This window comes from Mastigoproctus giganteus, chromosome 8 (assembly GCF_048544385.1).
Source record: "Mastigoproctus giganteus isolate SK-2022 chromosome 8, ASM4854438v1, whole genome shotgun sequence".
NCBI classification, from domain to species: domain Eukaryota; kingdom Metazoa; phylum Arthropoda; class Arachnida; order Uropygi; family Thelyphonidae; genus Mastigoproctus; species Mastigoproctus giganteus.
Window position 1 is genome coordinate 53,075,312 of NC_143582.1, and position 22,720 is coordinate 53,098,031.

The 22,720-nt window shown below is 36.5% G+C and overlaps 1 protein-coding gene across 1 annotated transcript in view; it reads right to left on the reverse strand.

Moving 5' to 3' along the window:
• The window catches only part of LOC150081532 (midasin), a 1,449,634-nt gene that overhangs the window by 423,996 nt on the left and 1,002,918 nt on the right, over positions 1-22,720 (reverse strand). The window contains exons 58-59 of the mRNA XM_090380238.1: positions 7,697-7,905; positions 490-632 (exon numbers count right to left, since the gene is read on the reverse strand). Of these exons, the coding sequence (XP_090236364.1) occupies positions 490-632; positions 7,697-7,905 (352 nt within the window). The remainder of the gene's footprint in view (positions 1-489; positions 633-7,696; positions 7,906-22,720) is intronic.

Sequence of the window (22,720 nt, forward strand, 5' to 3'; positions counted from 1 at the left end):
GTCTTCTCAACCTCCAACCCAAGCACGGTACTAAGTACTATAGGTTATAATATCTCTCGTGTTTGGGGTTCTCATAAAAAAAAAAAAAAAAGTGCAATATCAGGGCAACTCGTTGTGAAGGCACTCACAATATGAGATGTAACAAAAACAATGTCATTTCTCCTACTTCGATGATTTATTATGAACTAAAATGATGCTATGCAATAACTTGTTCAATTACCAAAATGTTCGTATTGTTTAATATTAAAAATAAATAATTTGTATATTTAAAAAACGTATTAAGTGGGTAAACGTCATTACAATAATACTGTGTATTCTTTATTAAAAACTTTTTATCCGAGAAACATCTTATGCAGGAATTTCTTATCCGGGTTCTACTGTATATATTCTCACATAAGAGCATTTCAAGAAAAAAGTATTCTGATCAGTGACATTAAACAACTACACAATTTTCAGAGTAGCATATTGAGAGTAAATAAAAGAACTTACCTTAGAAACAGAATGTTCTAATTTTATTTTGTGTTTACAAACAGGATCAACAAAATCCAGTGGTGGTAACAGATGGACTGTCAACAAACCTACAAACACCCAAGCTTTTCCAATTTTCCAGTGAAGAGGTAACATATAATTAGCTAAAAAAAGTATTCAATTAATTTCATCAGATAATGAAAATTTACAGGTTTGTGACATGAAAATAATAATATTGTGAAGATATGTTAAATATATATGCCAAAGCAACTTTTATTAGATTGTTTTGCATTACAACTTGTAAAAATTAAATGTGTTTGGCAAAAGGATATTTCACAGACAAGCCCAATTTCCAAAACAGTTTGGAAAAAAGTTTTGAATGTATTACTCTATGATACATCCTTTTTATATTAGTTATACAGTAGAGCAGTGGTTCCCAACTGGTGTGCTGTGACCCTTTTCAAATATGTTGCGATATTAAGAAAATTTCCGAATTCAATGGCAATAACTATTTCGGTGTGCTGTTAATATTCAACTTTTAATTTAAAGTGTGACTTGAGTGACAAAGATTGGGAACCATTGCAGTAGAGCATCGAAAATCCAAATATCAATAATTTGAAACTTCTATAATCTGAACAAGCCAGCATTTATTTATTTCTTTATTAAAAGGAAGCAGAAATTTTTAACAACTAAATCGAAGATTGAGATTTTAAAAGATTTGAAAGGGAGAAAGTGGGTATTTGTTAGAAAAATTTTACAAGGTTGGAAAGTTAAACATAACGAACATTAAAAACAAAAAGGAAAAAATTTTAAAGTTCGCATTTAAACTTGATTCAGATTGTGCAAAAAAAACAGAGAGAAAATCAATGAGAACAACTAATGACCCATCCATCGAAGATGCCATTTATTTGTGGTTCACACACAGATGAAATTTAGGAGAACCCATATCTGGATCTTTGTTGTGTGAAAATATACTCGATTTTAATAAAAAAAAAAAAAATTATGTGGTCCTTCAGATTTTAAATCCAATGTTTTCTATTTCTAACCCTACCATACTTTTTTTTAGTCTTCAGAACAGTATTTTTGATAAGTTCGAACTACCCCTGATCCCAATTAATTTGGATTATCGATGCTCTACTGTATTTGACTAAAGAAAATTTTTATTATGCATAGCAAATATCACATTCATCTTATCAGAAATAAATTCTAGGAAATAACATTAAAAATACTACTTGCAAATATATACTTTTCTCTTTAAACAATTATAATAGTCTACAGGTGAATTGTCATTCTATTTGAAATACACATTTCACATTGTAAAAATGTTGTTTTTTGTTAGTCAAGCTAAATAAAAAAACATTTTATGTATGAAGCCTTATGTGTTTTCAGCTGGTATCTTTTAGCATGGATGGTTGAAATTTCATTATTCCATGAACTGTAGTTTTCAATTATAAACTGTCAAACTTTGATCCATTTAAAGTTACAAGCCTGTAATTAAATTTTTATTAATTGTGTGGACTGTACCTGTTAATCAGAGTTGGAAGTACCCTTAGTCTTGGTATTAGTTTCTTTTTCAAAATAGTGTCCACATGTTTACAGGAACTTAATAATGTTTCAAATATGTGGTGCAGGCCATTTTCTCAAAGCACTTTAAGTACAGCAGCAGAGATATTTTTCAATTCCATTTTACTCATGAATTTCTGAACCCTGTAAATGTTTTTTGAACCAAAAAGTCAAAACACCAGAGGGAGCAAACTTTGGGCAGTATGAAAGAGGACCATCTAAAGGTTTTCTGTCAAAGCTCAACAGGGTTTTGCAGCACTTAGGCAACATAAGGTTTTGCATTATCCGGAAAAATAACAACAATATTTTCCTTCAAATTGGGTCTTTTCTTGCAAATAGTCCTTACGAAAAACACTCAATATGCTGGCATAATGAGAATCAAACCATTTATGGTTCAATTAGCTCAACATAACCTACTGAAAAATTATTTCTTCAGTGTGAAAAAAACAAAAATCAACATACATTTTTTATAGACTGAGCAGTATTGAATTTTTATAGTGGTGGACAGTCTTTATACTTCCAAGTGCTGGATTACTGAATAGTCTACAGATAATAATTTTATAACCATGACTTATCACAAGTGAAAACTGAGGATAAAAAAAATCTGAGTACTGTTCCATCCACCTGTGTCACGAATCATTTGTTAAATTTAACTACCTTTTTGTTTTTGCTTAACTGTATAGCCATGTGCAACTTATCTGGTAAAGGATGTGTTTAATGCCATTCACAATATTATGCTATCATTTAAATGAAACACTGAATCTGAATTTTTGCTGCTAATTCTTACAATGATAGTCTTCTATCTTTCTTTAATAGTTGTCCCACTCTTGAAACATTTCCACAATTTGAAACATTTTCAAGGAAGTAGATGATAAGAAGAGGGGAACAGATGATAACAGCCCGTTCAATCAATTCAGCCCTTGAGTAACTGCAAGACTCATGGGGTAGAATTCTCAACGTGATCAGTTCACGTTGAGAAGAATGTTAACAGGAGACTTTTTTTTGAGGCATGCAATAAATTTAAATAAAATAGTTACAAGAATATATGCTAATGAGGCAGTGTTAAGTGGATTGGAAAACATGAAGATGGGGAGAGATACACACAACAGACTAACAGAAGTTGCAAGCAGAGGTGAAAGTGATTCTTGCACTGCTTCTAGTGGGTCATGCAACAGCCTGGAAAGCACGGTGTCAGAGATTACAAGTCTGCTTAGGTTCTTCATGGAACAAGTAAATAAAGGGCTAGCCGGGTGGGTAAAGTGCTTGCCTGGCAACCCAAAGGTCGCGGGTTCGATTCCCTCCTCGGGCTTGGATCAAAGTACTGCAAAAACCTTGGGAGGTGCATTATGGCACACAGAAGCCTATGCGCCAACAACTACCAAGAAAAAAACAAAAAAAAAAAAGGAAATAAAAAAGCTATGCCAGAGTTAGTAAAAGCAAAGACAGAATGCATGTATACTTGTTTGTACATACATCAATACGAGGAGGATAGTAAACAAATTTGATAAATTTGAACTACTACTGGTTAAGCCATCAAATGTAAACATTGTAGGGATATCAGAAATACGGTGCCACTTAGGTATAAACGATGCAAAATTTGAATATGGGGGGGAGTAAAGTTTGTACATAAAGGACAAGACGGGAGGAGGAGAAATACTCCTGGTTAAAAAGTATACAGAATCTGAGGCAGTGCACCGAGATAGTGTGCATGGCCAGTACAATTCTTAGTCAGTTTGGTGTGACACAGCACTGGGAGAACTAAAATGGAGCAAAAGTCTGCAATTGGACAAATAACTACAGTGAGTAAAATAAACAACTACATACATGGGTAGAGTGGGCCAACAGATCAGACTGTTTTTTAATGGAGGACTTGAACTTTCCAGGTATCAACTGGAACTTGTGGATTGGTCATTCATACAGCAGCAGAAATTTTCTGGATTGAATACATGACTGTTTCCTATAGCAGCTTGTTAGTGAAGCAACAGCAGAAAGCAACATTCCCAATCTGATAATCAGCAGTGATGATTCATGCATTCGTATACCAAGGATAAAGGAGCCACTACATGTCAGTGATCATAATATATTATTTGGGATCAGGACTATTGCTTTCTGCTGTTGCTTCTCTAAGCCCTTTCCTGTAGAATAAACCAAACATATAGCGATGATATTCTGATATATGGTGGTTGATCAACTGTACTTAAAGATATAACTACTATCAAGGGTAAAGTACTTTCCTTTCATAAGATGAATATAGTGGTCTTAGACGGCTCTTAAACTCTTTTTTGTGAGACCAACCGATGATGCTATTAACCACAAATTTTAGATGGGAGGCATTCAGGAAGTAATCATACAAGCTATTAAGCTTTTTCTATCAAAAAAAAAAAAAAAAGATATATCATTCAAGGTTTAGAACAAAATGGACATTACATGAACTGAGGAGACCTGAGGGAGAGAAGAAAAATGAACTGAATGATTATGAATTAGCAGGGGACATGGAATCCCCAATAAGTACAACGAATCTGCAATCAGGTCACTATGGGGGTTACACAATCTAAGGCAGATTATGAGAAGTCCATGGATAAGAATGCATTCTCTGCTTAATGTTAAACCTAAAATGAAAGGGATGAGCAACACTAGATATGAATAGCATAAATATTGATGATCTTGTTCAGGCTGCTAACAAACTATATATTTTGCATTAACATTCAGATGTGATTAAGTTCTTTGAAATGGAAACACCAGAAGTACATCAAATTATAACTGGGAGATAAATGATTTTTGTAACTAAGAAGAAAGTGGAAGAGAAACTGTGAAGATAGAAGTACATAAGATACTGACATTGATGTAATCTATCCATATATATTAAAAGAAGCAGGAAAAGAACCCTAAACAATTATGAAAGGCATAATTATAATTATGCTTGGAATCAAGAGAGACTCCTATAGATAGGGAGCATACAAATTTATCTCCTATCATAAAGGTGATAAAAGTGTGAAGTGAGCAATTACAGATCTGTAAGCTTGACTTCTTTTCCTCAGAAAATAATGAAGTCACTGGTTAAAGAAGTAATGCAGTCACCATATGAATTCTTTAAGAGGCGATATTGCCCAACAAATATGGAGTAATGTGGTAATAGGGGCAAGTTACCTCTATGGAGAGAGGATTGGTTGAGTGCTGGTTATAATGAGCACTGCTCTTCTTGGACGAATATTATTAGTGGTGTCCCTCAAGCTTTAGTGCTGGGCCTCTTACCATTTACAAAATTTATTAACAATATTGATGAAGGCATATCGAGCTTACTATCTAATTTTGTAGATGTTACAATTGTTTGCAGGGTGGACAATGATATAAGGCAGACTACACAAGTCCAGACTTAGAAATATTAGACAAATGGGCTGAGAAGTGTTTTAACACTAATAAAGGCAAGGTACTGCATACGAGTAGCAATAATCCCAGACTAACATACTAACTGAGTGGCATCACACTCAAAGTAATGGAGAATATAAAAGAGCTAGAGGTAATTACACAGTATGATATGAAGTTCTCTAAGCAATGCAGAGAGGCTGCTAGGTCAGCTCATGGGGTTGTATTAATGATACAGGAATTTTGGCAGTAGGGCCAGGAAGTGATTATCACGTTATATAAGGAGATGGTTATGTTGCACCTTGAGTGCTGCATTCAGGCCTGGAAGCTGCATTTTAAAAAAACATGTGGATCTCTTGAAATTGGTGCAACCAGATTAGTCAAGAACACAAAGAGGTACTCGTACCATTAAAGACCTTGGTTCAGATAATGGCATTGCAAAGAGACCTAATTGAGCTGTTTAAGCTTTGAATGGATTGAGCACACTTGTGTGATAATGGTATTCTAAACTCTTTCTCAGACAATAAAAAATGGGGACATATAATTAACATGACAAAGAATGACTGCAGGATAGATGAGCAAAAAATTTGCTTTCAGAAAAAGAGTAACCGATTGTTATTAGAGGGAATGGGCAAATGAAGTAGGTGGTGTTTTTTGGCTGATGTTGTATAATCTTGCTTCCTTGCATTGTTTGCCACACTGCTTCTAATAATAATAATTTTAAAGTCATAGGAGGAACATTTGCATGAAGAAATAGTCAAATAGGTAGTATATTTTATTTTTTATTAATTAATTAATTATAATGATTTTTTTGTTGGTTTCCTTTTTTCTTCTTTGGAAAATTTGGGACATGATACTTGGATGGCATGTCACATCAGTCACTCAGCAAGAAATTTTAAATGCAAACACTAATTAAACTGTTTTTCTTATGGAGCATATATGATGTTTTATTTATATATATACATATTAAAAAAATTTAATAAAAAAAATTTTTTAATTAAAAAATTATGCCATTTTGTATTCACAAAGACAGTCTAAATAACAATGCAATTACAAAGATTTTCTTTGGTCACAAGAATTTTTCTTTAGTAAAAATTTTTAAAAATTAATTTGGGCAGTATGAATGTAAAAATCTAAAGGAAATATAAGAATTATACATATATAATTAACTTTTAATATTGGAAATACTCTTAACGTTTTTATATTTAATTTAATTATGCATAAAATTCATCTAAAACATTATTTTACAAAACAATGTTGAAAACATTTTTTCAACTTGTTTTACAAATAACATAAATTAAATGGTGACAAATGGGCTTTCGTGTTCCGAAAGCTACTAATTTGTACTTATATTTTATTTTATACTGGGTATACTGTAAATATCTATTTGAAAATTATAAATTAAATGATTTTTTCTTCTTCTTCTTTTCAGTAATTCAAAAATTACTTCTATTTATAACACTAAACAGTGATTTTATTTTAAAACCTATACATTTATGGGCTTATGTTTTGTTTATCCATGTCCCTGTTTCACAATAATATTTAGGTTTATAGCATATGTGAGAATGGTTCCAAGGATTGCCTGTTAGAAGCTTTTAGTTTGATCCATTATCTTGAAACAAAGATGGATCCCACTCAAATTACAAGCAATATCCTTTTTTTGTAACTCCTGGGTGTACTGTCTGTTCCAAACCCAACAAGAAGTAAATTTTCTGTTTATACTCTGGCACGATAACCAAGTCAGTAGTTTACAATAAATTGTCAATACAAATATTTATCATATTTAGTAGTCACGGGCTTGAACCCCGGCCACTCAAGGAACGCGCACTATGCACTCTCGCTCCTGACCACTCAGCTATGTCAGGCCTATAAGTGAGTCCAAGTAAGCTGATGGAGACATCCCCCACCCAGAATCCCATTCCAGAATGGATGCCACCCAAATGGGTGGCAGCCATTTTGAAATCATGTCAACCCCCCAAACCCATTTAAAACTCTTCCGTTTACTAAACAATCCCAACAAAATTTCAGTTCATGTAAGGCACACAAAGCATGATGATTGGAACATTGTCATTTTGATCTGAAAATCTGAAACAAGATGGAAATAGTATCCATTTTTATTAGACTGAAAGAAGTGGAAAGCATGCTCTATCAGTTCTACTTAGAATGTCATGTCTAAAGGAAATGTTAACATAAAGAAAACATAAAACTGCATATGAAATTTTGATGTCCCTTATTAAATGATAACTAAAAATATACTTTATGAAAATTCATACTACTCGATTAAAGAAAATAAATAACTTACAGTTTTTCAACTGACATTGTAGTTCTTGAATACTCTTTATAGCTTCAGTGAGTATTCTGAGTACCTGGGGTGAGAGAGCTAATGTTCTCAGATATGTGGAAAGAATCTCTGAAATACTATGATGACTATCAAAGTCAAGTTCTGAAGCAATGATGAGTGATTTAGCGAGACTCTCAAACCATGATATGACTGTTCCAGCAAGTATCTGCCTACATTAAGAAAACAGAAGAATACTCTATATTTAAAACATATATATGAGCATAAACTAACAAAAAAAAATTATGGATATGTACTATACTATCTTTGCCATCCACCACATCCCTAATATTTTCCAAAACATATATACTACATCAGAGAAAATAAACAACATACATTAATAAAAAATAAAAGAAAGAGAAATAAACAACCTATGCATTTCCCTCCTCCTGTAGGTAACTATCCAGCTGACCTTTGAATTTCCTCAAACTGTCAGCCTCAACCACCCATGTAGTTAACTTATTCCAGTTTTTTATAATTCGCTGGTGAAAATCAAACTTCCCGCAATCCAGTCTAAATTTCTCCCCTCGTAACGTGAATTTATGGCCCATAGAATCATTTATAACCGTGAAAATCTTGTCCTCATTCAATTTTCTTTTCTGTTCCAAGCCTCCTCTAAGGTGCCTAGTTTCCAAACTGTACAAAACCCACATATTCGAAGTCTTTCCTCATCCTTTACCAATCTCACCAAGTGAGTTACCTATTTTTGGACCCTTTCAAGAAGCTTGATGTCTTTTTGTAGGTGCGGTCTCCATACTTGAACACAGTATTCAACTGTGGTCTAACAACAGCTTTATATAATGGGATTATGACATCCTTATATTTACTAGTAAATGTTCAATGAATCATTGATAGGACACCATGGGCCTTCCTTTAAACCTGTCTACAATGCTTAGAGAACTTCATGTCTGGCTGTATTGTAACTCCCAAGTCCCTTTCTTCCACTACTGACTTTAGTTCAACTCCACCAGGTGTATAAGTTATTTTGGGATTAGTGTTTCCAAGGTATAAGACCTTGTATTATGCTGAATTAAAGCACAGCTGACACTTCTCTAACCATCCCTGAGGTCTATCTAACTCACTCTGAAGAAGCTCTGCTTGGTGGTGATCATTAACTATTCTACTAATCTTTACTTCACCTGCAATTCAGACATCATGCCCTATATCCCTTCATCGATGTCATTTAAGAAAATAAAAAAAAAAAAATGACAGTGGTTCCAATACTGATCCTTGGGGAACCCCACCTCTTACATGGATAATATTAAAATCTGAGGAATAACCGTTTATCACAAACCTCTGCCTCCTTCCCTGAAGCAATCCTGCTATCCATCTTAGGATTTTCCCTGTGATTCCAACCTGTTCCAGCTTATAAAGTAACCGCTCACGTGGAAATGAGTCAAATGCTTTGCTGAAATCTAAATAAACAATGTCGACATTATTCCCTAAAGCCAGCTCATGAGTGACCCGGTTATAATACTTAGTCAGCATTATTAAACATGATTTTCCTTTTAAAAAAACATGCTGCATATCTTCCAGAATTCCACTTCTATGTAAATGATACTGAATTCCACCCTTGACCATTGCCTCCATGATTTTCCCTACTACTGAAACTAGACTGACAGCTCAGTAATTTCCCACTGCACTCTTAGAACTGCCTTTATGTATTGGAGATACATTGGCACTTTTCCAATCCAATGCAATCTCTCCTGAGTTCACTGATGCTCTCATAATTAGCCTCAATGGTTCAATGCACTCACTTGCTCCCTCCCTTAAAATTATAGGGCTTACACCTTCAAACCCAGGAGCCTTACTCACCTATAGGCTTGAAAGTTTTTTCATGAAATAATCATGTGAAATTTCAATATAATTAATTACATATTTCTCAACTTCAATCCCATAATTTCTCACTGACTTAAAAGGTATTTCTTCTGTAAATGTTAATACAAAGTAACTGTTGAGTTCATCTGCAACATCAGCTGGGGTATCTAATACTATCCCACATCCATTACATAAAGGTCCGACCTGATTCGTCCTTCTCTTCTTTGCATTTATATATGTGAAGAATTCCTTATCCCTGCACTCTTTGCTCTCTTTGCCAGAGATTTCTCATAATCTGTCTTAGCCAGACCAACCTTTTCTATGGCACTATTACAGATCGATGTGCAGCTGTTATAGGCTTCAGTACTTTATTGCTCTGTAAGTTTTCCACGGCATCTTTTTCTGCTCAAGTAATCTGGCAACTTCATTATTCATCCAACTTGGAATCTTTCTCTTGGAGTATTTTTTTTAATGGTATATACACATTCAAGGCTTCTGTGTTTAATGTTTTAAAGATATACCATAACTAAATTGTATTTCGCTCTCTGTGAGATAGCTACCCAGTTAATAGAGGCTATGTAGCACATTAAACTGTCGTAATTTCCTTTCTTGATATTATAACCCTTTCCTTTGTCTTTAATTACTGCTACCTTTTCCTTCATCGTCCATCGTAGAACTCCACGATCACTTCCTGCTATCAGTTCCTGTAGTGTCAACCCTATTATGTCATCTGGTTCATCATCATCATCAGCCATTTTCAATCCACTGCAGGATGAAGGCCTCTCCAGCAACTTTCCAGCTCCTTCTGTTTTGAGCACTGGCCATCCATTTACTACCCAAAAACTCATGAATTTCATCTATCCATCTCTGCCTTTGTCTTCCAGGATTTCTTCTAGCTCCTCTTGGGTACCATTCTGCTATTCTCTTAGTCCATCTGTCATCATGTCTTTGAGCTATGTATCCTGCCCACGACCATTTTGGTTCTTTAGCTTTGATAAGAATGTCCTTTACTTGAGTTTGCTGCCTAATCCATGTGTTTCTCTTCTTATCTAACAGTCTGATTCCCAATATAATTCGTTCCATTCTTCGCTGTGTAGTTCTCAGCTTCTCTTCCATTCTTTTGGTGACTGCCCAAGTTTCACTTCCATAAGTCATGGTGGGGAGTATACATTGGTTCATAATTTTATGTTTCAGATTATTACAGCTAATAACTTGTCCCAGATAAGTATATGACTCCACCTTTTCAATTACTGCTCCTTCAATCATTATTTCCCTTTCTGTGGCATACTTGTTCATCATTACTTTTGTTTTAGCCATATTCATCTTTAGTCCAAAATCCTTACTAACTGTGCATAACTGATTAAGATTTTCCTCTAATTCTTTGGGATCGTGGCTTATGACCACAATGTCATCTGCAAATCGTAAATGGTTTAGGTACTCTCCGTTCACAATGACTCCTTTCTGCGACCAGTCCAATCTTCTGAAAGCTTCCTCAAGGGCAGCAGTAAACAGCTTCGGAGATGTTGTGTCTCCTTGTCGAACTCCTTTCTCGATTTTAAATTTCCTACTGTCTTTGTCTAGTCTAATAAAGGAGGTAGCACTCTCATATATTTTCTTCAAAATCATAATATATGGGGTATCTATGCCTTGTCTTTCGAGTGCCTGAAACATTGCCTTATGCTGTATGGAGTCAAATGCCTTTTCATAATCCACAAATGCCAGGCATAATGGCGTTTTATATTCATTTGCTTTCTCCATTAGCTGTGATATTATGTGAAGGAGATCCCTAGTTGAGAATAAACCCTTTCGGTTGATTCTCATCAAGTATTCTTTCTAATCTGTTAGTAATGACCCTTGTGAACAACTTGTAGATGTGGGATAACAAGCTAATTGGTCTATAATTTCCAATTATTCCACTGCTTAGGCGTCACACCTTTTCTAATGCACTTTGTGAAGGGCCTTGCCAGTTTTTGTGTTATGTCTCTTCCTCCCAATTTTAACAACTCTACAGTAACTTCATCTTCCTACGGGGCATTCTGATTCTTCATTTTCTTCAATGCTTGTTCTACCTCATCAGGAAGAATATCGGGTATGTCGTATGTGGCCGACCAGGCTAGCTGGGTGGGTAAAGTACCTGCCTGGCAACCCAAAGGTCGCGGGTTCGAATCCCGCCTCGGGCTTGGATCAAAGTACTGCAAAAACCTTGGGAGGTGCATTATGGCCACAGAAGCCGATGCGCCAACAACTACCAACAAAAAAAAAAAAAAAAAAGTATGTGTTGCTACTTTGCAATCCATCTTCCCCACTGCTGGCATCACTCTCTTGCTCCTTGTATAATTCTCTATAGTAGTCTTCTGCTATTTGAATTATGCCTTCTCTGCTGTTTATAAGTACACCATCGCTATTTTTCAGTTTCAGTATCATTTGTCTTTCTGTATTACTGCTCATGGCTGCTGATTTAAATCCTCTGTTTTCCCTTAATGTTTGTTCTACTTTTCTTGTGTTAAATCTTCTTATGTCTTCTCTGAGTCTCTTTCTAATGGCTTTGCTCAGTATACTCAATTTTCTCCCTGTCAGCGTTTTTCTTGCTCTTCATTTGTCGTCTTCAGTTCATCATGACAAGTGTTTCTTGACTAATTTTTTCTTCTTTGGATTTCTTTTTCCCTATAGGTTTCTTGGGCTTTATCACTTTCAGAAAGTTGTAGTATTCCTCGTCGATATCTTGGTCCTGAGCAGTCTGCAGAAGCTCAAACTTGTTCTTAAGTTCCAGCACATACTGCTTTTTCTCCTCCTCTGTTATCTCAAAGAGCTTTGTATTATTTACTCGAGTCAGTTTTTTCCTTTCCTACATCTATATCAAGTGTACATCTTACCATTCTGTGATCACTTCCAACATTTACCTTATTCAGGACGGTAACATCATTCACAATATATCTTCTGTTAGTGAGGATGAAGTCGATTTCATTAGTTGTTAATCCATTTGGACTCTTTCATGTCCACTTTCTGTTCACCCTTTTCTTGAAAAAAGTGTTCATTACTGACAGTCATTGAGATTCTGCAAATTCCACAAGTCTTTCACCTCTTTAATTTCTTTCAATTCCAAAATTTCCTATAGTTCCTCTTTCTGCACTGTTTTGCCTTTTTCCAACCTTAGCATTGAAGTCCCCCATAATAATAGTGTAATGGGTTTTCTGCTCATCTAGAAGACTCTCAATTTCAGTGTACATTTCTTCAACCTCTTCATCATTATGGCTCGATGTTGGTGCATAAATCATTATAATCTTTAGCTTGTACCTCTTAGAAATCTTGAGTATTAGTCTTGACACCCTTGGTGATGTACTTTTGAATTCCAAAAGGTCATCTGGTTCATGGGTGATGATCAGGTCTAGAAGATTCTCTTCCTTAGTACTTTCCCTGACATATTGACACAAATAAAACTCATCTAGTTGATTTAAAAATTTTGTTCCCATGTCGAGTTTCTTTCCATTTTCTCCAATCAGTTAGAGGCAAATTAAAATCACCCACATAAAAAAATCCACGCTTACTTGCACATTCTATTTTCATGTAGAGGCTCTCGTCATAATATTCGCAATCACCTGGCCTGTAGATTACTCCCACACTTATTATTACTTTGGTTCCAACTATCTCCAACTTATTATTACTTTGGTTCCAACATGGGAAACAGCAACCCCAGAGCAACGTATCAACTCTATGGTACAACACTGACAGTGGTAGAGAATGAAAGGGACTTGGGGGTGGTTGTGCAGGCAGATATGAAGTTCCCTGAGCAGTGCAGACGGGCTGCAAGAGTAGCTCATGGAGTATTGTCAATGATATACAGGAATTTTTCCAGCAGGGATAAGGAGGTGATTATTCCATTGTATAAGGCGATGGTCAGGCCACACCTAGAGTACTGTATACAGGTCTGGAGGCCTCATTTCAAGAAGGATGTAGAGCTGCTGGAACGAGTACAGAGAAGGGCAACAAGATTAGTGAATGGAACAAAGAAGTGCTCTTACGAAGAAAGGCTTAAGTTTTGCAAATTACAGTGTCTGGAGACTAGGCACCAGCGAGGTGATCTGATAGAGGTGTATAAAGCCTTGAATGGTTTAAGCATGCTCAATGCTGATGGGATTCTTCCTCTAGCTCAGAATAATCACCTGAGAGGGCATAAATTCAAATTGAGGAAAGACAGATGTAGGATAGACGTGCGGAAATTTGCCTTTAGCCAGCGAGTGGTTGGTTGGTGGAACAGACTTCCATCCCTTGTGGTGGAGGTTGATAGCCTAAATAAGTTTAAGGCTCAGCTGGACAGGTATTTTGAACGAACAGAGGGGTGAAGTGGAAGTGGCTTTTTTTTTTTTTTTTTTTTTTGGCTGATGCTGCATAAGCTTGCTTTCTTGCATCAAATGCCTCTACTAATGCTAATGCTAATGCTAATCTCACCCCATACAGATTCTATACTAGAACGCGAAACGTCTGAATTTGGGAAAGCTTTCGTCGCGCTCAGGCTGCTTTTGATAATAAACATGACCCCACACCCCTTCTATCTGCCCTATCCTTCCTAAATACATTATACATACCGTACTGAAACTCATAATCCACTATCTATGAGTGGCACCGTGTTTCCGTAAGCCCTATAATGTCAGTGTTACTTGTTCTAACCAGCAGTTTGGATTCACTCAATTTACTGACGACACTTCTGACAGTACTGTATAAACAATTAAGACGTAGTGTTCTTGTATGGTTAACTACCCTGACACACCCCTTGAAGCTTTCTTCCCTCAGAACATCTTGCTAATATGATGTTGTGGTAGCAAACAAGAAATCTTGAGATATGTGCATATGCTACTTTGACCAGTATCATTAGATAAATATGCATCCATATTACACTTGTCCCCCACCCAAACTAGCAGTTCCCTCAACCTTTAAGGTATCCTCAATAATACTGGTAAAAGCATTGTGCCACCTTTGTTTAAATGTATCCCGTCTCTACAAAACAGATTCCTTCCACCTATGAGTGCACGTCAAGCTGAAAAAAATTTCCTTCCCAAAAGCTTTGCAGAGTCCTTCAAGTCTTGAGTTAATCCACAAGGTTTTTAGCATATAATCCCTCCTATCATGCCGAGGCAGAATTGCACACACATGACATTCTGAGCTTACTTGCGGAATTTCTTCAGCATGGTCCTATGTTTGTCTAACAAATCGTCAGATCGCGTGTGCTCAATATCATTAGTTCCCACATGAATAATAATATTCTCTTTACACTCCGCCTCTTAAAATCTGACGATTTGTTGGGTGACATGATTAATTATTGCTCTCGGCAGACATACCCTGGTTCTAGTCCACCTATCCTTATTACAAAAAATATTTCCCATTTCCCTGACAGTGGAGTCTCCTAATAGAACTATGTCCTTTTGAACCAGAGCAGTTTGCACTTTGTTATTTCGTTCTGGGGCCCAAATCGGGAGTGCATCACTTAGTGGGTTACTAGAGTCTTGAGTCCCTGAAGAGCTTCCAGTTACATTATTCTCGAGGGCAAGCACCCGTTTTTTCAGTGATTCAAATTCTTTTAGCAATGCACCAAATTTTAACTTTAGATTGGTACAACAGTGAGAAAGAAAAGAAAAGATTTAGATTTAATATGCTTCCTAACTAACCATAACCTCCCCCCATCCTGTCTGTACACATTATACTCCACATATTCAAATTGTGCGTCGTTTATAACTGATTGACACAGCATATCTGCTATCCCCACAATGTCTGCATTTGATGACTTGACCAGCACTTCAAATTTATTTACTATGCTTCTAGAATCAGTGTATATAGTCATCTGTTCTTATTCTTATCCATCCTAACACAACCAATGTATTTACTTGTTCCATGAGGACCCAGAGCATGGTTTGAAATCACTAATATCTTTTTTCCTTTTCTGCATCTTCCAATAGAAGCAGTGCAAGAATTACTTTTCCTTCTTCCTGTGGTTATTGTTAATCTATTAGTATGTGTATTACCCACCAAAGCTGGAGGTTTTCTCTGATCCCCCTCCTAACATTGCATCAATAGCATCAGCAAATATTCTTGCGCCCTTTATATTTATGTATTTCCCACCTCTGTTGAAGTTATCTCTTGTGTTAACAAGTACAGACCATACTGAGAAAAATTCTACTGCATGAGCCTTGCACAATCTCTCCATCACTGAATCGATTGACAAGGCTCTCATCATGTACTCCCTCGTGTCATGTCTGGGCAGGATTGCAGACACTTTCAAAATTTAATTCTGTCTTGTGACTTTTTCTTAACACTGCTTGGAACTTAAGTAAATCCTCAGATCTCTTATTCTAAATGTCATTAATGCCAATGCACATCAATATAACCTTTTGTGCCCTTAAAAGATGATATTTGCTCTACAACATCATCAAATTTTCCCCCGTGTGGATATACCTGCTCCTATTCCACCTATTCTTTTTACACAATATATTTTATGATTCCCTGACAATAGAGTCGCCAGCAATAACCATTTCCATTTGGACCATTGCATTCTGCCTCCAAGATAGCTGTTGTATTACCTGATATGTGAGTGTAAGCTCTGACCTTGAGTTAATTAATTTTAATTCCTTTGAGGGCATCCACTCTTTTCTTGCAACATTTCATAAACACACGTCAGAATGCTGAGATCGTACCTAGTTTCCTCACTCACTGCATCAAACACATACAAAGACATCCCCTTGGCCATATCATGTTCCATTCCAGTTACGTCTGCAAACACTGATGCATAGGAGAACTGTGTTTTCAGTTCTTCCCTGAACTACAGAACTTGTGCTACTTTGAGCCAATTGTTTGCTGCTTTAGTCTGAAGCATAATTTCTGTTTAAATTAAATTTAATTGGAGAATACTAAATTATAATAACAATTACATAAATGCAATAATAACCCTGATCTATTCACAGGTTATGTAGCAACAATACATATTACATTAGCAATTTACATTATATGTATTATGCTATACTGTTACATTCATAGAATTTTAAATTAGTTAGAGCCTTACTAGAAATAAAATTTCTTAGCTAAAAACAAAAAAGTATATGCCAACCTAGTGTGATTATAAACTTCAAGCTACTTATTTACCAAATTTAATTGCAATTATTTACTACAATTCCACTATCATACACTCCACTACACTAATCATGAGATACAATATTCGTGCTAAATCACTGATACAAAAGCTCTACAAATATTACGTTGTAGATTACATAAACAATAACCTAAATAGGTATTTTGCATCTATATTCACACACGAGGAATTCTTTCTTAATTAATTCCTTATGTGTGAATACAGATAGAAATACTTATTCAGTTTGTCAGCAACCTTGGCAGTATCATAACGTTAGACCAATGTGATTCATCTCCATTCATTCTAGTGTTTACTTAATGTAAAGAAGTATTCGCTGTTTTTCTTTGCCACATCTCTTAATCTGTCTTAGCTTGCCTAACCTGCTTTGCAACTTGATTGCAGACTATTGTATCTACTGTAGCCTTCAGTACTTCCTAATAATTTATATGCAATCCATGTATTATTATTCTTTTCTGCCACAATTCACATTAGTTCATCTGACATTCACTTAGGTCTAATCCTCAAAGAGCATCTCTCAGTTTATATAAAAAGTCTCTAGTAGCTTCAACAGTTACTACTCTTAGTGCTTCCAATTTAGAATTCACTGTTGGTAACATTACCAATTCGTTGCACTGAATACATTTTAAAAACTGCCCCATACCACATTATACATCATTATAAAAGCAAAAGCCCTTTCCCTAGACTATAGTTACATCTTTAAGAAAAATTACATATTATTACTGTATGAACACTGCCACTCAGAGTTTTTATCTGAAGATTCTAAATGCACGAGTAGTCGCTACTGATAATCATATCAAGTGTACTGCTTTTTCTCATTTCCATTTCTCTTTAACATGCTAGAATAGAAAACAGTCATCCAATAAATCCATTAAAATTTACTGTGGAGTGGCCAACCCACAAGTTGCAATTAATATCTGGAAAGAAAATATCCCCATTATAATTAAATTTCATTTACTGGCACACACTATTTATCTGCACAGTTGTATACATCACAGTTACTAGGCCTACTCCTATTACTCTCAATTTTGTTTTCCCAGTACTTATATCACACCAGATAGACTCAATACTGCAATATTCACCCATACTGGCTGAATGCACTGCCTTAGATTCTATATGCTTCTTTACTATGAGCATAACTCCTCCTGACCATCCCAATTCCATCTGTTCATTCTGCACATGCTGTATTCCCCATATTCGAGTTCTGCATCCCTTATGTCTGAATGACGCTGCATCTCCTTTATCCCTGCAACGTTTGCATTTGATGACTTAACCAGTACTTCAAATTCATCAAATTTGTTTACTAAGTCCTTAGCACTAGAGTACTCATAAGTACACATATGTTTTTGCTTTTACCAACCCTAATATAACTTTCTATATACTGACTGGGACTTGTGGGTTGGTCATTCAAACAACACTAGAAAGACATTTGTGGATTTCAACAAAGAATGTTTTCAACAAAGGAGAGAGAGAGAGAGAGAGAGAGAGAGAGAGAGAGAGAGAGAGAGAGAGAGAACAACAACAGGATGGCAATACTTTTGACCTGGTTTTCAGCAGCAATTCTTTGTGCATTAAGAATCTGCAGAAAAAGCCACTAGATGGCAGTGTTAATAGTGTATTGATGTTGGATTAATTTAAAGAACTAACTACCATCAAGGGTAAAGGGAAGGGTTTTTGCTTTCGTAAAGGAGACTACAGGAGTTGCAGAAATTTTTTATATTCTACACAGTGGGACTGAAAGATGTTAGCAACAAAAAGTATTAAATGGGAAGCATTCTGCAAAATAATTATAGAAACTACTAGGGTTTTCATACCAATTAAAAAATACTGTTAGGACATCCATTTTGGTCAGGTGATACAGAAACTGTGGTTGATATAAACTAGTCTGCTATCAAGTCACAAAGGCAAGCCAAGGCAGATGAGAAATCTTTGGCAAAGGATACAAAGATAAACTACAGAGACTTCTTTTCTTATGTAAACACTAGAAGTAACAAGATGAATCAAATTGGTCCACTTCATATCAATGGTTTAACTGTTGATGATCCTTCTGAGATTGCTGATAAACTGAATAGGTATTTTGCATCTATATTATGATCTACAGATGAGAAATTCTTTAGGGAAGTGGAAGCCAGAAGTTTATCAAACTGTAACAGGGAGCTAACTGATTTTGTAGTAATTGATAGAAAAGTGGAAATTGTCAAAATTAAAAATAAAAAACAGGCACCTGAGGTGGTTGGGATTTATCCAATTATCTTAAGGGAACAGCAAAAGAGGTAAGACCCTTAGCTAAAATTATAAGAGGATCTTTGGATTCAGGGGAAGTCCCTCTGTACTGGAGACGTGTGAATGCATCCCCAAATCACAAAAGGGGGATCCAAGGATGACATGAATAATTACAGATATGTTAGTTTAACTTTTGTTCGGGAAAATAATGGAGTCACTGATTAGAGAAATGACGCAGGACCATCTGGACAAGAATGCAATTATACTGGAGTCACAGCATGGATTTGTTAAGGGGAGATAATGTCTGACCAATCTGATTGGATAATATGATGCATAGTGTGTATAGTATTAGGGTCAGGCGCCACCAGTGGTTTCCCACATCTGCACCATATGTACGATGTGAAGCAATACAGAACACTATAAATGCCAGAAAACTGTTGTGTGTCCTGACATTTGGCCACAGGGCCCCTGGTGGGACTCCATGTTGCCTGCCCACACCACTAGGAGGTAGCTAGGCTGCCTATTATTTTGTGGCTTGTCTTCGCCAGGGCTTCCTGGACAGTGACAAAAAATAAATAAATAAAAGGTAGTCGGGGAAGTACAGAGTGTACGCAAGAAAGGAGGGTATAGCTAGAAATATGGAGGATGTAGGCGAAGGCATCCTCCAAGTTATCAATGGAGCAATAAGTGCCATCAGGTGAAAGGGGAACCTGGGGAGGAGGATAAATAACACACAGCAAGAGAGCTACGTGTAATTCGCCACTGGTGAATCAGGTGGCCTGTTAATCCTATCCAGGTTAAGATCGGTTGGCCAGTTGAGTTAGGATCAGATGTTTGGAGTGTTCCTATTCTGTTGGCCATAGGGTCCTCCATCTTGTGAAGAGGGCTTGGTAAACTTATAGTAGTAGTTTTGTTCTGTGATGAATAAGTGGTCATTTCCTTGAGGGTTGTCTTGTATAAGGGTAAACAAGATGATGCGGAGTTTCTCATAGTGTTGACAGGTATATACTAGATGGGTCCAGTCTTCTATTTCACCACATGCACAGTAGGGGTTGTCAATAATTCAGATGGATGTTAGTTTGTGGTTTATTGATCCACGTCCGGTAATAAGGTAGGTGGGATAAAGACCAGGAGAGAACTAATTTGGAGGCTTGGGAAATACGGAATTCACATAAGGTATAAATTTCTTGGTGATTGGGCCCTTGTCGGTAGCAGTCCATCTGTCCAGCCAAGTCTGAATTAGTAGGGTGCAATTTGTTTCTTTTCCTGTCTGATTTTATTCAGGTTATTAATTGAGTGTCCAAGGATAGCTGCTGGTATGCCCCTTGATAGTGGAGGCCCCTTCGAATAATCTCCAGATCGAGTGGAAGGATGCCAGAAGAACCTGAAGGGCTGGGTTGCTAACTGTGCAGCATGCCCTTGTAATAGTAAGAAGGATGGTGCGCTGGATGGTTCCCAGTTTATGTTTGTTGTTGTAAAGATTTGCCATGCGAAACCAGACCTCAGATCCATATGTTATGAAGAGAAGGAAGATTGATTTGTACAGAACTTTAAGGGTACGTCAATTCAATCCCCAATCATGATGACTCACCCGTGCAATGAGAGAATTGTAGTTTCTCACTTTCATGTGGAAGTGTGCCAGATGCGGAGAGAAAGTGAGCTTAGGGTCAAGTACTATTCCTAGTAGTTTTAACGTGGAAACTAGCTTGATGGTTTGGCCTTTAATTTTGATAGTCGGGTTTCTAGTAGGCTGCAGTGATCCCTTCAGGAGAATGGATTGTGTCCTTTGGAGTGAGAATCTTAGCTTGTATAGGGCTGCCAAATCCTGAAGGATTTGAAGTGCTTGGTTTCCTCTGGCCTCCAGAGAAGCTCTGTTGTCAGCCTCAATGGAGATGGTGACATCATCGGCAAAGGCTTGTCCTGGATAAGCTCCTTGGATTGGACCTAGGTCCAGTCCAAGGAGCTCATCCAGGACAATGTTCCACAGAAAAGGACCAAAGACTGAACTCTGGGGGCAATCTCTGTAGATAGACCTATGATATACTACGATGCAGTGACAAACTGGATGCAAAAAATAATTTTGATATCATATGCTTGGATTTCAGGAAAGCTTTTGATACAGTTGCACATAAAATACAGCTGTACAAATTGGAGCAGTGTGGCATTAAGTGAAAGGTACAGCTATAGATAAAGGGATGGTTGAGTGTAAGAAGCCAGAGAGTAGTTATCAAAGGACACCACTCTTCATGGAGTAATGTTATTAGAGGAGTTCCACAGGATACAGTCCTGGGCCCATCGTTGTTTTCTGTATTTATTAATGATACTGATGAAGGTATATCAGGCTTATTGTCTAAGTTTGCAGATGATACAAAGGTTGGCAGGGTGGATAATTACAGTAATGAAGGTGTGCTGCTGCAAGAAGATCTAGAAAAATTTGGTAGATTGGCTGAGAATTGGCAATTGAACTTGAACATTGACAAATGCATGGTACTGTATGTAGGTAGCAGTAATCCCAGAGTAACATATCAGCTGTGTGGTACTACACACAGGATAGTGGACAATGAAAGGACTTGGGGATAATTGGGCAGTCAGACATGAAATTCTCTGAGCAGTGAGATAGGCTGCCAAGACACCTCATGGGGCTTTTTCAATGACATACAGGATTTTGTTAGCAGGAATGTGGTGGTGATTATCCCATTGTATAAAGCAACTGTCCGGCCACATCTTGATATATATCGTCAACTTTTGCCCTGGGTAGATAAAATCTGGCCCAGTCCGCATTTCCTGTTTTCCTAACAACACTCTCTAACAACATGCTGTAAAACCAGTGTTGGGTTTGGTTTGGTATACGTTTTTACTGGCGCATTAGCAGCAATGGCTATTATGCACCAAGATAAGGTAAATTATATGTTCAAAATGTGGGATATATATTCTAAAAATGAATGTTTTATTATATATATATATATATATATATATATATATATATATATATATATATAATTAGTAAGATGTAAGAAAAGTAAAAATACTTGACACTTTGTCATTGTCATATAAAATCTGGCTGAGTGTATAAGGCTCAGCCAGACGGTTAAAGTGGTAAAACACACATCATTAAAACTTGGGAACTCAATTAAAATATGTCTCAGAGATAAAACTGTGTTACAGGACTCACACATTGTTGTTGTTGTTATTTGGTTTTTAGGAGCATTAGCAACTAAGGCCATATTGCTCTGGGGATATGCGGTGGTTATTCCCTGACCTTTCTGCATTCTCTGTATTTGGTGGTCACAGGCTCGAACCCCGGTCTAATCAAGAAGCATGTGCTATACACTGCTGCTGCCCACCTGCCCAGAGAGGCACCCGACTCACACATAGGAGGGTCATCATCCCTCAATAAAACCAGCACACTCTGCCATGGAAGATCTTGTTGTGTTTTGTGTTGCCTGAGCATAACTCCTCTTTGAGTACCTGAAGGATCCCTCATTTTAATTTATTCAAGGACACCTTTCTTCCACAAGCCCACATTAAAGCCAATCAGAAAGCTGACTTGGCATCTAAGATCGTCACACTCTACAATGAAAGCACACAAAGACTCTTTGCCATATCATGTCTCGCTACAGATATCTTGGCAAAAAAGGCCAAAATTGACTATTTGCTTTGCTTTACTGCTCTTGTTCGAGGTATGATTATAATATAAATTTAATTTAAAATTAGCATTACTGCTTAAACAAAGAGCTTATCAGTACACACTATTACCAGATTTTGTTACATATTACATGCTACACTATTATGTTTCTAAATAACACTATTATCTC